This window comes from Orbicella faveolata, unplaced genomic scaffold (genome assembly GCF_042242905.1).
Source record: "Orbicella faveolata isolate gen_17 unplaced genomic scaffold, um_ofav_v1 contig_12, whole genome shotgun sequence".
Taxonomy (NCBI): domain Eukaryota; kingdom Metazoa; phylum Cnidaria; class Anthozoa; order Scleractinia; family Merulinidae; genus Orbicella; species Orbicella faveolata.
The window spans coordinates 28395843-28411020 of record NW_028301539.1 but is presented as its reverse complement, the minus strand read 5'-3'; the positions used below and the strand labels follow the sequence as shown (position 1 = coordinate 28411020).

The window sequence follows — 15178 nt, the reverse complement described above, 5'->3', positions numbered from 1 at the left end:
AAGTTACAATAGAACAGCTTTTCAAACCATGATTGGCATTGAACATCAAGCCACATTTACTAAAACTTGACGCTATCAAGAAAATGTCTCACACCGTGGAATTTTGATTACTTAACTTGACAATGGCGTCATGATGACACCAAAACACTGCTGTTAAATCATTAGTTTTTGAGTATCACATGTAAAATCGAAAAGCAAAGAAATGTACAAGCTTCAGTTGTAAGGGCAAATATTAGACTTATCTGTCGATAAGAGGCAGCTGCGTGGGGACGCAGAGCTTTGTGTGATTTCCAGCCAAGCGGCAGCTAAGGAGACGTGATTGGACTACGGATTCAGTCGTGATAACTATTTTCATTTTCTGTTTTTTTTTTTTCTTTTTTTTTTTGTTTGTTTGAAAAGCTATGGAAACACCCGCCTAGTTAATAAGCACTTTCATGACTCGAAGGATTTATTTATAAACAGGTTAAATCAGTGTCAATTGCATGAATAAGGCAACCCAAACGCTAGTATACAACAACAAAAATAATCATGCGGCTGGGCTTGGAACGAGCTCGCAGTTTACTTCCTCACGGAAGGGGCGTATAGTGGCGTGGCAGAGGCGCTAGCTGATTCCGCGAGACTCGCACGCGGAAGATACATCAACGCTGCCACGCACCTGGCAAGCGGTCAAAGTCCCACGCCGAAGAATGCTGTTTTAGAAACGCCAACCCAACGCGGGTATAAAAATGTGGCTCAAATGGATCGTAGGATTCCCGTTACCGGCCAGTATGTGAGGGATAAAGAGGAGTTAAGAAGCCACAGTTATCACACCACTTCGGGTAACGCCGACTGAGCAACTTGATAAATGCATGGTTGGTAACACAGGTTAGGTTACCGTAGAATATTCACCAGAACATAACCTAGGACGGATTGGATATTTCCCGGTTATAGCTGGGGAATATTCAGTCACGTGACGGGTTTAGACCAATCACGCGCAAGCGAAAATATTTGATGGATTATAAATGTCGATGTTTGGCGCGCGCAATTACACTAAATGAACTTATTAATATTAATAAATTATGAAATTATTATTAATAAATTAATATACTGCGAAATTGCATTAATTATATACTATATACATGTAGATAGGACCCTGCGCGCGCCCTGATTGGTCAAAAACCTATGTTTTATCAGAGTATAAAACATAGATAAAGCGTGTTTTATTGTTTTTCGCCACATTACCTCTATATCATAAAGCAAAAGAAGAAGCCGAAGCCGTGTATGTATTACACTGTGATAAAACACTCCGGGCATTTGAGAACACTCGAGAAATGTAGAAAACACTCGCCGGCGGCTCGTGTTTTCTACATTTCTCTCGTGTTCTCAAATGTCCGTCGTTTTTTATCACAGTGTAAAACACGGCCTAGGTTTCTTTATTTGTTAAATAGATACTTTATTAACCCAGCTTTTTTCGTGGGAAACTCAGGCATGACATTTGCATATGCCAGTTCAAAAACTGCGTAAGGTTACGTCGAATATGTAAGAGAAACTCAAAGATTTAGACAAACTCAAACATGACCAAACGCAGCTTTATTTCTTCAGTTAGGTCTACCGTCCACACTAACTAGGGAATCCGTCACGAAAACGGAGCTTTTCGAAAACACTCTTCAAACCGGAGGAACTGGAAAACGCCGGCTTTACATTTTATAAGTTAATGTGAACGGAAAACATTTCGAAAACGAGTACGTTACCGTGACGATAATCATGCGATCTCTCTTCCCGACTTAAACTGAAACACAAATCCAAATTGACCGGTGATTGTTGCGTTTTCAAATTTCTCGGGCGTGGTGTGGGCGAAAAACATTTCTGCGTTTTCAGAGGGAAACCTCCATTTCCAAAATTCTTCGGTATACGGTGTTAACGGGCCCTAAGCTTGTTCTTAGCTCGAGCGGAATAAATAAGGTATCTGTCTATTTATCTATCTATCTTGTTCGTCACAGTAGCAGAAACCAGGCAATGACTGTTTCAGAGTGGCGTTCATGTACGACCATGTATAACTTCTTGACGTCTTTTAGGATGACAGCAGGTAAACAGCAGTTAATTGCTTCTTTTTTACAGCATTGCGAGTGCTCTCTTCAGCGTGCCTGTGGCCTCTTCGAAATGATAAAATGTACTATTCTGAAAATATCAAACATTCCTTGGCTATGCAATTTACAAATTAAACTGGTCTGAACTGTCCACCTTATGTTAGTATTGGCCTAACTGCTAATTCAGCTCTTGTTGTTTCTTTACTAACCTGCGCCGCGAAAAAAAATCCTTGATAGCCAGGTTATATGTATCACGATGGCCTAATGGTGAGAACTGGAACTCTGGATCAATCGGGTCGGGAAATGGCCTGGAACATTGTGTTGTGTTCTTGGGAAAGACACTTTTAATTACTCTCACAGTGCCTCTCTCCACCCAGGTGTATAAATGGGTACCAGCGAATTTAATGCTGAGGTGTACAGTTGTAACTGCATAACCCTAGCTGCGACGGACTAGCATCCTATCCAGGGGGCGTAGAAATACTCCAGATCCCAAACAAGCTCATGCTATCGAGACTGGGATAAGCTCCGGCTGAGCGAGCCCAGCCACCGGTCTAACGCAGATTTTGACGACGTAGACGACATAGACGACATACACACACAATATGATGATAATAATTAGCGCCTTAAGAAACATTTCTGCGTCTGAGTGCAGGGTGCTTATGCTTATGCATGCTTATACGCTAATAGAAACCGGCCTTAAAGGGGGTCTTTTCACGGTTTGTGCATCTTGAGGAATTTAACTTAAATTTAATAAGTTTGTGGTTTGCAATCCGTTTTGACTTTCTCCATCCTTAACCATCCTTTTTGGTTTATGGGTATATCTTTGGTGTTTTGCTATCTTAATAAACTAATTAAGGTGTAAAGGTATAATTTTGTACGTTGCCAAAATATACCGCACGGTGACTGAGCTCCTCTAATGTTCAGCTCACTTTTGCTGATTGAAACTACTACCTACCTACTACGGACCTCAAAAACAATATGCAATATATATTACTATTGTAATAATCCAACAACAAAAACGGTAAATGTGCCTTGATGATATCAAGCTACTACCTGTATGCCCAGTAACAGACTCCTGTTGTAATGCTAGCTACGTGAATGTGACGTCAACGTGACATGAAATGTACGTACGCTTTCAACTTCTCTTAAAAAATTGTTAAGACTAAGGGTTTTTTTTTTTTTTTGTTTGTTTGTTTGTTTTACAGGCTACATAGTCGACTCAAACATTAAATTATCGTTGTCGTCATCAAGTTCCACATTTGTGGAACGTTTTTTGCTTTGTAGTTCTTCTTCTTGGATGGTTGCCTTACAAAACCAGAAACACAAGAAATAGAAAATAAAAGATACCCCTGGAAAAGAGAGAAAAAGAAACATGAGAGGTCTTGCCTCCGTGCGTGCCATGTCCGAGCTGACATACCGTCTTATTTACATTCTTTACATACATATTCCTTTTTAGTACACCATAAGTTAAAGAAAGTTTTATCATATGGCTTTTCACTCTACGCTTATTAAATAGTTCTCGTTAGTCAACGTAATTAATGTATTCCTGTTACAGGACTCCTAGGAAGAGCATTTAATTTTTATATTAAGATTTCGTGTTTTAAATAAAGAATGATGATGATGATGATGATGATGATGATGACGATGATGATGATGATGATGATGCTTTTGGTACATCAAGAGAGGATGAAGGGTGAGGGAGTTAATCCTCCATATAGGTCTTATTCCCATCTTATGTTCACGTTGTTTTTAGACATGACGCCCAGTTCTTCCGCAGCTGACAACGTTAATTACCACGCTCGTTGCGTAGATGTTTGTTTCAGGAGAATATGTGTAACACCATTTGAGCTGCCCCCATGAGCAAAATCCACGTCAGATAATTGGCTATTTCTAGACCCTTCCGGGATTTCCGTAACCGGGAGTGATCTAAAAATAACTTTAGAGGGATTACCTTGGAAATGAGGTCTATATGAGCATAGTTAATAGAGGGGAATGGTTATGAAACTCGACAAAATTCTCTGTTGTATGTTTCTGATCTCTTTTTTTGGCCTTGACCGTGCACAAAAACACAATAGTTGTTTACTCCTGACCGAGGAACTAACTAGCCTGCGAACACAGACGTATTTCCGGCTGTCACTTACAGCCGGAAATACGTCTGCCTTCGCAGGCTGGGAACTAACCAATAGAAACGCTTTGGTTAGGTAACTCATGCATAGTGTATGAACGCAAAACAAAACTAAAAATTGTGCACGGTCATGGACCTTCCAACATAAATCTTGGCATTTTTGTTTGCTCCTTTGATGTTTGCCGGGCTTCGTAACTATTCCCCTCTATTAACTATGATATGAGGAACAACTCTCTTACCCTTTATTCTCTCTTGATTAATGCATACCACGTGCAAGAGACTATGGGTGGAGGGTGCGAGAGGAGGGAGAGGATGGGGGTCAAACAACTAAAAGAAATTAAACTAACCTGTAAAGCAGAAGCCCGTATATCCAAGGCTATCAGTAAGTTTTTTCATGTCGTAAAACTGACAGTTGCCTTTCTTGCCACAGCTCTCTCCCCATAGACGGCACGCCGCATCGAAAATGCGACCAAAAAGGATTGGGCCCGGCAAGAAACCAAGGCAGCGTTGGATTATGAACTGAAAACCGAGCGCGTATGCCCTCTGGTTAAACGGGACACATCTAAAATCAAATCAATAAATGATTTAGTCATGATGGGATGATTGACAAAATGTCTGGTCTGAAAGCTTAACCGTGAAATTCCCATACTGGGCTCATTTATTCAAAAGAATGTTTTGCTTAGCTTGTTGTTTGAATGGAGACGGGTCAAGTGTAACTGAAGGGTGTGCTTATTATTACTGGAAGGGATTTTTGCGCTTTTAATAAAACGTTGGGTTTTTTTTGGAAAATGATGTTGTACCTGTGGTGCGCACAAATTTACCTCGCGTTGAAATTCTTTAAAGATAAAGCAACGAACGCAAACTAATTAAGTTAGTCTACCGTTATCAACTGAAATAAATTGAGTTCTCTCAACATACTGTGAGGCCATAAATTATATATAAAACCATCCAATAGGAGGCTTAAGGTGGTTTGTAATTATTCCCGATCGAGAGACTCAAATGACAAAGATCTTGGCGGCCATGTTGGATGACAGGAGCAATAAAGCAAATTACAATCATTTTGTTGATGGTCATCCAAAATGGCGGTGTTGACATCAATTGCAAACGATCTATATATAACTGGAGGTGAATTAAGAGAGCACAATGCACCCGGTCAGGACTGGAATTCAGATCTCCGCTTTTGGCGTCCAACTTGCTAAATTGCCCTTCTTTCAAATGCACCATTTTAATCAATAAAACGGTTGAAGCAAAGAGAGTATACCAATTTGAATATGGATCTCAATAAATTTAAAACCATATGACTTACCTGAGCACTACCGTTTTGTTTGCTATCGCAGTGATAAAAACAGAGAACAGCACCATCACGATAAGAAGTGTAAAAGCGATGTATGTCTTGCACCCAGACAGCGTCTCGCAGAAGCCTTTCACAGCTGAGCCTTCGCTTGAATTGCCTTTTGGGTAGATGCAGCTACAGTTTGTGAATTTCTGGTAAAGAATGGAAACTTTAATTCAAAGCTGTTTTGTTGTTAAACCGACTATTTCAACCCAAACCCTACGCAGAGAAAGACCTTGTGAAGTTAAGGCCGCAGGGTGGAGGAAAAAGGCAGAAACAAGGATATTGTTATGTTGTTCAGTTTTTCCCATGAACTTCACGTAGATGGGACGCCTCGCCTTCTAATCTTAAAATCTTCTATGAAACTTTTGTCTTCTTGAATTTGGTCTGCTTTAATGCACTTAATTACTCCTTTCCAGAATCTCATTGATTTCCAAACGTTACAAACGTCGCCCCACATAATACATTTTTCTTTGCCTGCTACGAAAGCAGAATAAAAGATACAACGATCCAACTGAATCACACCAAGCCTCAGGGAAGTCAATTTCGATTTGTTAACATGCTAAAATGCTAGTACACCCTCTAAAAGCGAGAAAAGCTGGAAGGCATGAATTCATAGCTGGACAAATATATCAGTTGTGAATAAAAGATAATTCATAGTAGTTAGAGATTGGCACCACAGTCCTTCAATACCTCTTCATTCAGCACATTCTTGCATCCAGCATGGCAGGGAGAAAAATAAGCCAAGTTATCTTCTCCACATACGGGGCTAATGCTGGCCAGCGAGCAGCTACAGTTCAGATTACATGGCACATTCACTTCAGTGTCTTGAAGAGAACTGAAAACGAAACACTTGATTGGGTAAACTAATGTAATGATTTCCATACATGTTTTATCTTTGAGCGAGAAAAGGACCGGGGGTGGGGGGCGGCGGGACTTCCATAGGAAAAGGTCGGGGATGCTCGTCGGACAATTTGTATTAAACCCCTAAAGGAGACCAATCTGGGTGTGGCTCCAGCTTTATTTGACCCCTAAAAGATACCACTTAAAACGGAATAGGCTCGATTATCAGCCGCTGATTGGAAAAGGAGCCCTCTGGCTTGTAGACTGGGCTCGTGTGAGCGGCGGAAATCGAGCCTAACACGAAATGAGAGCGTTTTTTATATCTGTTATCTCTTCGAGTATACCCTAAAAGATACTTTGACAGCTAAAACAGTAGCGTTTCGTCCTGAACACCCCAAGCGAGACAAAAATCCTTGATTTACACCCCTAAGCGAGACAACGAGCATCCCTGATCTTTTCAAATGGGAGTCTTCCCCGGAAGAAAAGGACTCCACAGCGAAGAATGCACAAGCGTAACCAAACGAGTCTCGATAAACATTGCAAACTGTGTCTGAAGCCTGAGCACAAGGTTTATTTTAATTAAGTGGGCGGACAGTAGTGGTCCTTTACGGCATCTTTCTCTCACCTGCCACTGTAAGGAGCTAATACTCCTGCTAGATCCGGGACACCACATCCGGGAATGAACCATGCACTAGATCCTGCAACGGTAAAAACTGAAGCGATGACGCAGAACCTGGCCGCCATTCTCAAAGATCTCTTCAAGTCAAATCGCCGCACAAGATATCCGCCCAGAACCACACCACCTGCAGGGACGAAAAGAGTGATTGTCACGGCGGTGACACAGTTTAAAGAATAGCTTCAATTCAGCACTTTTTCACCTTCGTGATCAGCACAAGAAACCAATCGTAGAGGAGTTCGGTATACGTGGTCAATCTTTAGTGCATTGTACTTCAGTTTAAGAGGGTGGGCTCGAGCTCTGTCGGGGATCCTTGCCGTACTGTGTACATTGATAAGACACTAGCCCTAACTATTAACCCTAACATAGCGTGCACGCGTAGCAAGCGTTGCTGTACAAACGAAGAGCGAGCTTTTTCTGCATTCTGGCAAAATTGGTAGGTAAGTCTGCATACGAGCCAAGGGGCCCCATCAGGCCTGAGCTATTCCGGTTTCTGTAGCATGAGTCGACTAACAGCATTCCTACTCCCCCTGGATGGGATGCTGGTCCATCGCAGAGTAACCCCACCATTAAGTTCGCCGTTACCCTGGATGTTCCTGGGTGGAGAGAGGCACTGTGAGAGTTTAAAAGTGTCTTGTCCAAGAACACAACGCAATGTCCCCGGACAGGGCTCGAACCTGGACCGCTTGATCCGGAGACGAGCGCACTAACAATGAGACCACCGTGCCTCCTACTGCGTAGCAAGCGTTGCTGTACAAACGAAGAGCTTTTTCTGCATTCTGGCCCCACTAAATTGGGGTAGGACAAACAATTAAACTTTGTTTGCTCTGTTATTTTCACGCAACCAGACTTTGCTTACTGACCCTCTCATACAGAACGCTTGTTACGCAGACTGACTCTCACAGCTGCAATTTGCCACCCACGAGTATAAGTAGCTATCACCGAATAGTGAGAATAACCTGACAAAATTCTGGGGGAAGGGGAGGTTGGGAGGGAGTAGCCCACATGGAATTAGTATCTTAACCTGGGGGAGTTTTATTCACCGTTTGATAAACTTTGTTCAAGTCGCTCACTTGAACGCTCATGAGAACACTCATTGAAGACGAACGCTCATGTAAGAATCTAATCTTGAACCCAGATCTCCCACGGCCAGCGTCAAACAGAGTGAGATCTGGGTACGAGATTAGTACGTTTTTAGTAGTCTGTCCACTGGCCATCCATTTCGTCGAGATCTCAAGAAAGTATGATCGCAGGGATTTGAAAAAGCCCGAACGGAAAAGACAAATATTTTTTTGAGGAAAGGCAAATCTTTTCTGCGTCCGCTTCGCAGCCGCTCTCCCTACTCGCGTTCCCACTCGCTCTCAGTCTCACGCCCTCGTATCGCGCGCGCGCTCGAAAAAATACTCGTAGTAAAAATTAAACGTCCGTGGACAGACTACGTTTTTAGTGGTATACATTCACGGCGTGAACTGTGAAAAGGGCAAAGACCTTGCACGAATCTGAGTGTACTGCTTGAGTGCTAGTCTGCCTGTATGGGAGATGCTCACAAGGACGAAGTTATCGCCCGTCTTCACTATCAAGGTGGCAACAAAAACACCCAAAAGTGAACTCTCCATATAATTTTGAATGTCAAGTAGAAACTTAGTGCGCCATCTCTAATTTATCTTGACGAACTTAATTCAGAATTATTTTATGCCTCAGAGACCTCACTAAAACATAGTCTATACAAGATGATCAGCTTACCTACAGTTCCTGGAACAAGTACCACTCCGATGACAACTCCTGCAAGGAAAGAACTTAGTCCATACTTGAGCTGAAGAATTTTTGCAATGAAGGCTGCTATACCGGCTCCAAACAATGATCCGGATGTGACTGCCAAGGTGTTGAAAATGAAAACAGGCGTTTTTATCAACTGGAGTGTCGCTGGCAAAATATCTTTCAGCTTTCCTTGAATCCTTTCGTCCTTCTGTGGAATGTGTCCTTCTTTGAGAGCTTGTTCGCGGATGCTTTTGGCCCCTGGCAACTCTCTGGGAAATCCAAGAATAAGGCCTGAGATGATGAGAAGAATAGAGCCCCCAGCCAGGTACCCCAGCCACCACGCACCTATCCATCGAGGATCCTCGGGACTAAGATTAACTCCTTCGGGCTGAAAGGTGACACATGCGACTACAACATCAAATGGGGCTGGGAAAAGGAGGGTGCGAGGTTGTGGGGCTTAAAAGCTAGGTTCGAGTCCGGTCAACATTACCCTTCGGGGGAGTAGCGCGGGCTCCTTTCCCGTACAGCGGCTGGTAATCGAGCCTTGTGTTAGTGGCGATGTAAAATCACGACGGATTCTCGCTTTTAAGACCTCTCGTTCTGGACACCGATCCTATATACTAGGAGGATCTCAATCTGGTGTTGGCTTTTACGGCTAACGATTAATATTTTGGCTTTTTTATGGCTAAAGGTTAATGTATTTTCCTTATACGGTTAACAGAAATCTTAGAAATTACTTAACGTTGTTTAAATAAGTTAAAAATTAAATGTTATTGTTCAAAAAAGTCAAAAATTTATTTTGATAACTGTAAACCATATTTAGGGTCTTAGAACCCTTTTCGGGTGGAAAAAAATGTTATTTTAAGAATTGCAGAATAATATAGCTTACAAGCGACAAGGCACCAAGGCAAGACAAAAATATTTTTGCAGCTACAAATTAAAATTTCCCAATTTCTAAACTTAACGGCTAAGTTTTTGGCCCGTTTTACGATTAACGGTCAACCCCATTAGCTCTCGCTGGACTCCGGGCTGCATACCGTTGAGAACACGAAGAAGGTGGCAAAATTAATGAAAAGAAATGTGAGGTTCAGATTTCTCCAGCGCAAAAGACGACATATTCCGCGTTGTAGTTATGTAAAACAGTTAGCATGTTAATTTTGGCAGAAGAACCCGGTGAACCACTGCATTCTATAGCTTGGAATACAAAAATAACTATGCATATTTACCTGTGTGACGTCAATGTAAATATTCAACAGCGAACCGCCAGATATAAACCCCAACCCAGGTCCCAGCAAAGTCAGGGAGAAAAATACAGCAAGATATACTGGTGACGACTTTGGGTGCACATTTTCATCAATGTACGCGGGCCCAAGGGTGTACAGCGGTGTAGTCCCGGCACCCATGAGTAACTGGGCCATGAAGAAAATGAGGATATAATACCATTGGCCGCCATAGTCAGCAAAGCAGAACTCCGAGGTGCCATTGACGCCGAGCCGACAAACTTGGCCATCGGTTAAACCGTTTGAGGCCAAAAGAGGCTGGTATCGCCCGACCAGTCCTTGAGGGAGGACGAATAATAAACATCCTAGACCTACGATGAAAATAACACATGTAGTGGTAGCACACCTCCGTAGTTTGGTTTTGATATCAATCGCTTGCTTAAACCATTAAGCACAGCTAAGCAACGACAGTCGCGCGACTCTCAGGAACTTTCTCCGATCGCTTACTGCCAATATGAAGACCTCTCTCTCTCTCTCGAGTAGGCAGGAAGAGGAGGATAATTTAAGGCCATTATATAACAGTAACCACTAAAAACCACTAACCACTGCAAAAAGGTATCAATACAATGACAGAAAAGCGCATGGCATAAACGTTTTGGAAAGAAGAATCAATCTGGGTTAAATTTGACCCTAGCTTGAAAACAACGACATTGTCTCTTTCCCAACAAAATCGTTTGTATCTAAACTGAAACTTAGGTACTGCGCGCTCTAGGTTGACAAGATTTGTTTGGCAAATTTTGTCTCCACCAAATTTTGAATTTGGTAATCGCAAAGCGAGATCAAATTTACTTGATTGACGTTTTCAGTCAGATTAACGCCTGCAAATTGAAAAATCTGACAGTTTTGACGTTTGACAAAAATTTGTCGTGCTTCAAGGCGGGACGACGGCGCCTTTGAAGTTTGGTACGGCTTGACAAAATTTTGGTTGGAAGAAAAACACCGTGAGCACTTGTAGAGCGGAACTAATGACAAATATTTTTGCAAAATAAACAAAAATTCGCCAAGTGCGTCCGGGCCATTATATCGGCTACTTCTAATCTTTTAGCCCAAGGAAAAAGACGGCCTTTTTTTCGAGACCTCAATTACTTCCCCAAGACGTTTGAGCCGGATTCGACTGGGAAAATTTGCATATTGATGACGTAACGATACAGAGGTCCGTTCCGAGAAACAGCCAATCAGAGCACGACGTAGATCTCGGTAGAGTTACTTTATTAGATTGAAAATTTCTGGTCAAATGGTAAGACTTCTCTCACGAAAGGATAGAATTGCGCTTGCATTTGATAGTACGTTTCTACCTTTCCATTTGAACTCGAAACTTTTCTATCTCGCCTCTACAAAACCTGCTATCTAATCTGCACATACGCAACATGACGTTGGAACAAGACCCGTAGCGTATTTTAATATTTGGCGCGGAATTCATTTATGTAATCAATTTCCACTTTCCGTATCCGCTATGTAAACGAAAGCTACGGATAACATTTTGTTGCTAAACTGAAGTAGCTTTTTTCCTTTACCTGTTACAACCGAGCCGTAACCAAGCCATTTTATTTTGTTTCCGTATGTTCCATAAAAGCTAACAAGCGCAGTCAACAGTATTCCTGCTACGTCATTGGACGCTGCAACGAATCCTACGTCAGTACTTGTAAGCTGAAATCTCTTCTCTAATGTTAAGAGGTAGAGATTGGTGAATCCATTCACAGTCATACCTATAAAGAGAATGCAGGAGCAAAGATGTAACGAAGGAATGCAGAACTGTCACGCTACACCGTCTGTAAACCTGCCTCACATGAAGCGTGACAGGCTAGGATGTTCTCGTCACGACAAAAAATAATACCCAGCTCTGTTCGTTAGGTTCAGCGGAGCGGGTTGGAAAGGAGATTGGGTCCTAAGCCCCCCTCTATTAGCCCTCTCTCTCTCTCTCTAAGCTCGATTTGATCATTACAAATTTTACTGTTAGTTGGAGAGAGGCATTGTGAGAGTATAGGGGGTTGTCCAAGAATGGACCAAACAAAACATCAGCCTCACCGCTCGAGCCGAATTGAGTAAATATGCGAAGTTTCAAAAGAATCCGTCGCAAACTCATGGAAGTATGAGAGACCAAGCTTGTTGATTTTTACAAAAAATGCATGCTAGGGGCAGTGCTATGGAGGTGGTGTTCTGTTTACATATGAAAAATACGAAAAATTGTTATTTTGCGTGACATCAAAATGGTCCGCCACGTACGCAACGACTGGGCCCTAAAGCAAACGATCCGTTGTCTAGCGGATGAACCGTTGCCGTATTAGCCAACTTAACGTTCTACTCAATGACTCATTGGTCGAGGGCCTGACAGCTGACAGCTGTATGAGTACAGCCGAACCTCTAATAACGGTCACCTAACCACAACCGCTATTCAGCTGGCCACTTCTCTACTGAGAGAATTACTCTTATTTTAACCTCCCATCAATGGCCGCTCTATCTCCAAGGTGGCCTGTAGTGAGGTTCGATTGTGGTAATAAACTGCACTAGTGATAAGCTATGTCAGTGCTGCTGGTTACCTTGAATAAAAGAGAAAAACGCCAGTGCAGTCACAAAACACTTAGGGCTGTTAAGAAATTGTAAACACTTTGGCCTGATGTTTCCCCAGCCATACCGAAGGTCTTCTTCTCCAGCGTCCGCCATGTCAGTATCGACGTGTAATGGGGTTTCTTCCGGTTTCTCACTCTTCAGTTCACCATTCTGGTCACTACTCATCTGCAAGAAAATCAATTATGTAAAAGGTTAACATAAATTGAACAATCTAAACGATACACTCTTATGTTTTTCTATAAGAATACATTTAATCATAATATCAAGGCTCAAATTTGCGAAATTTTAAGAATATTTTAAAAATAAACCCGAGGCTGAGATTTTGAAAAGAATTGATCTTTTTTGTTGTCGAAAATTTGCAAATGTAAAACGATTATATGTTTTTAACTAAACCGTGCAAAATTGATCCTTTCTCTAAACGGTCCTGAACAGCAAAACTAACCAAGAAATTACAAAAACGGCACTAGCCGTATCAGTGTTCGATGCTAATGGCATTTTCTGGAAGAAATTCTTTGTGTCATGTCAGGCTTTGTTGCCTGCACAACGCCATCAAAGGCAATGAAACAGATCACATATGTCCTATGCTATAATCTAAGAATATTCACAAGAATATTCTCAGCCTAATATCGGCAGAAAAATAAGAATATTCAGCCTGGGCCGCAAAAACATTATTCTTATAAAAAACACAGTGTATTTCAGAATTTGACTGTATGCTCACCATTTTCTCTTTTGTATATTAAACGTGCTTGCCTTCTACTACCGACGGGCAGCAAGCTTGCATATTCTGCTCAATTATTTTGACGGCCTATTCGATCCTACAGTGCTCGGCTTTGAAATTCTTATTCTTACTCCTCGATCACCCTTATAAGCCAAAGGTTCATTTTCATGTGTGTTTATTTTGTGTGCAATGCCGCTGATTAATTCTATTTGTAACCTCGATATCGGGTCGTAGGTAATCGGTTGTGGGTCGTTTCGTTACAACACGATTCGCTTCATTCTTGGGTATAATAATCATAACAGCGAACGCAATTACCTGGTTGTAATTAATTTATATACCGTTTTGCTTAATTTGCTCGAATTCTACTCAGAGATTATTCGCTACCGTACCGCCAACGGCCAAAAACAGCCTGCCAAAGCGGCAAAACAGGCCATGCAAAACATGTGGCCACTGGTGATAGCGGGCGACTTCTGACAGCCATAGTCGCTCCGTGTGCGCGAAATTGTTACATTGCAGCGCTGTTGATATACACTGTGAAAATCATTTAACAGGCCAATGATATAAACCTACCTTCGTTACATTCTGAGCCTTTTGTGTTTCACATTGTATTCAAAGTTTTCAAACAGGAAAGAGAAGGCTAGGGCTGCATGCGCAGGGCTAAACCACGCTGAATAAACGCGCCGGTTTGAAGACGATCATGACCAAGGAAGGTTTGAAGAAGACGAAGACGAAGAAGACAAACAAGGCTATATTACATGCCGATGGTACCCTGGGTATTGGTAGATATATCTGACTGATTGTATTCGCTCAATAACTACGCCTGCGTTTTGCGTTCGAAAGTTTGAAATATTGCGTGACTCAAAACAGCGAGTCAGCGTGACATTTTTTTACCTTGCCGATGCCAAAAACAAACAAATCGCGCATAATAGCAAATGTTGTTTCTAATGGTGTTGCCCCGAAATTTAGCGTAATACTTGTCATGGGGTACAAATTTGCAGAATGTTTCCTGTGATCAGGCTTTATGGTGCTATAAATAATGTACTTATTGCCCTTTCGATTTATACGAAGAGATGATTTCAACCGAAGAGTCGTTCAGACGTGCATTATAATCTATGCTTTGTTTCCTGTCCATTTGTTTAAGAGCCAGGCATCGCTGATTCTATCAGCATGCTTAACAAGACAGATCACTGAGGGACAAATTTCATTGCGACCGATTTGCCATCATTTATGAGCACACTTTCATGCAGTGTCTCCGAGATCTTGGAACTAATGTACATGTAATAGCGATGTATTAACGTACGTGCTAGCCATCGTCGAGGCTCGTTGATTACGCAATGGCTGCACGTAGATCCACACAACTGATTCGCAGAAGTGCATAGGAATGCAGGAAACATGTTACCTACCTTTGAACTTCTTCGCTCCCGAAGACAGGTTAAGATCGCAACGAATTTTTAAATACCCAAGAGGAATGACAAAGATCATGCGGGTCGACGGCACTCAATTAACGCTCTTAATGAGCTGTGACGTAATTTAAACCGCAACCTTCACTACTCCCCACTTTGTACAGATTTCAACAGCAGGGAGGGTGCAAGTAAATTGGTAAACTACAGCAAACAAAACCTACCAGGGCCAACTGCACTCAAAACAAACGTCACCATGAACATGTAAATGGCCGGCGCCGAGTTAAAAAATTCTGCTTATGAATCTCAAGTAATTAACTTGAAGATCGTTGTTAAGACTACTTCTGTATGTTGACCTGGCCTTATATCGTTTCTCCGGGGACGTAGGACACGTAAACTTGGGTGGGGTGG

General features: G+C 42.0%; 1 protein-coding gene across 3 annotated transcripts; it reads right to left on the bottom strand.

Annotated features, from left to right (window-relative positions):
- Positions 1-1547: 1547 nt before the first annotated feature.
- LOC110058417 (solute carrier organic anion transporter family member 4A1-like) lies at positions 1548-14884 on the bottom strand. 3 transcript variants are annotated; one of them, XM_089283159.1, is made up of 10 exons: positions 14771-14884; positions 12619-12814; positions 11596-11787; positions 10028-10392; positions 8787-9189; positions 6993-7170; positions 6218-6362; positions 5498-5676; positions 4539-4753; positions 1548-3415 (listed from the first exon to the last, which is right to left on the bottom strand). In XM_089283159.1, exons 2-10 carry the CDS (start codon positions 12812-12814, stop codon positions 3273-3275), a joined length of 2016 nt encoding a protein of 671 aa, XP_089139285.1. In that variant the 5' UTR covers positions 14771-14884; the 3' UTR covers positions 1548-3272. The 3 variants fall into 3 exon arrangements, with proteins under 3 accessions (XP_089139285.1, XP_089139286.1, XP_089139283.1); XM_089283160.1 differs by lacking the exon at positions 14771-14884 and adding an exon at positions 13938-14205; XM_089283157.1 differs by lacking the exon at positions 14771-14884 and adding an exon at positions 13368-13848.
- Between the last annotated feature and the right edge of the window lie 294 nt (positions 14885-15178).

What these genes read in the sequence shown, in the direction of transcription:
- LOC110058417 (XM_089283157.1), bottom strand. An exon ending in TTACGGCTCGGTTGTAACAG is followed by an intron (nt 10,393 to 11,595) that starts GTAAAGGAAAAA and finishes TTTTCATCGTAG; the next exon opens with GTCTAGGATGTTTATTATTC. An exon ending in ACTTGTTCCAGGAACTGTAG is followed by an intron (nt 7,171 to 8,786) that starts GTAAGCTGATCA and finishes TCGTCCCTGCAG; the next exon opens with GTGGTGTGGTTCTGGGCGGA.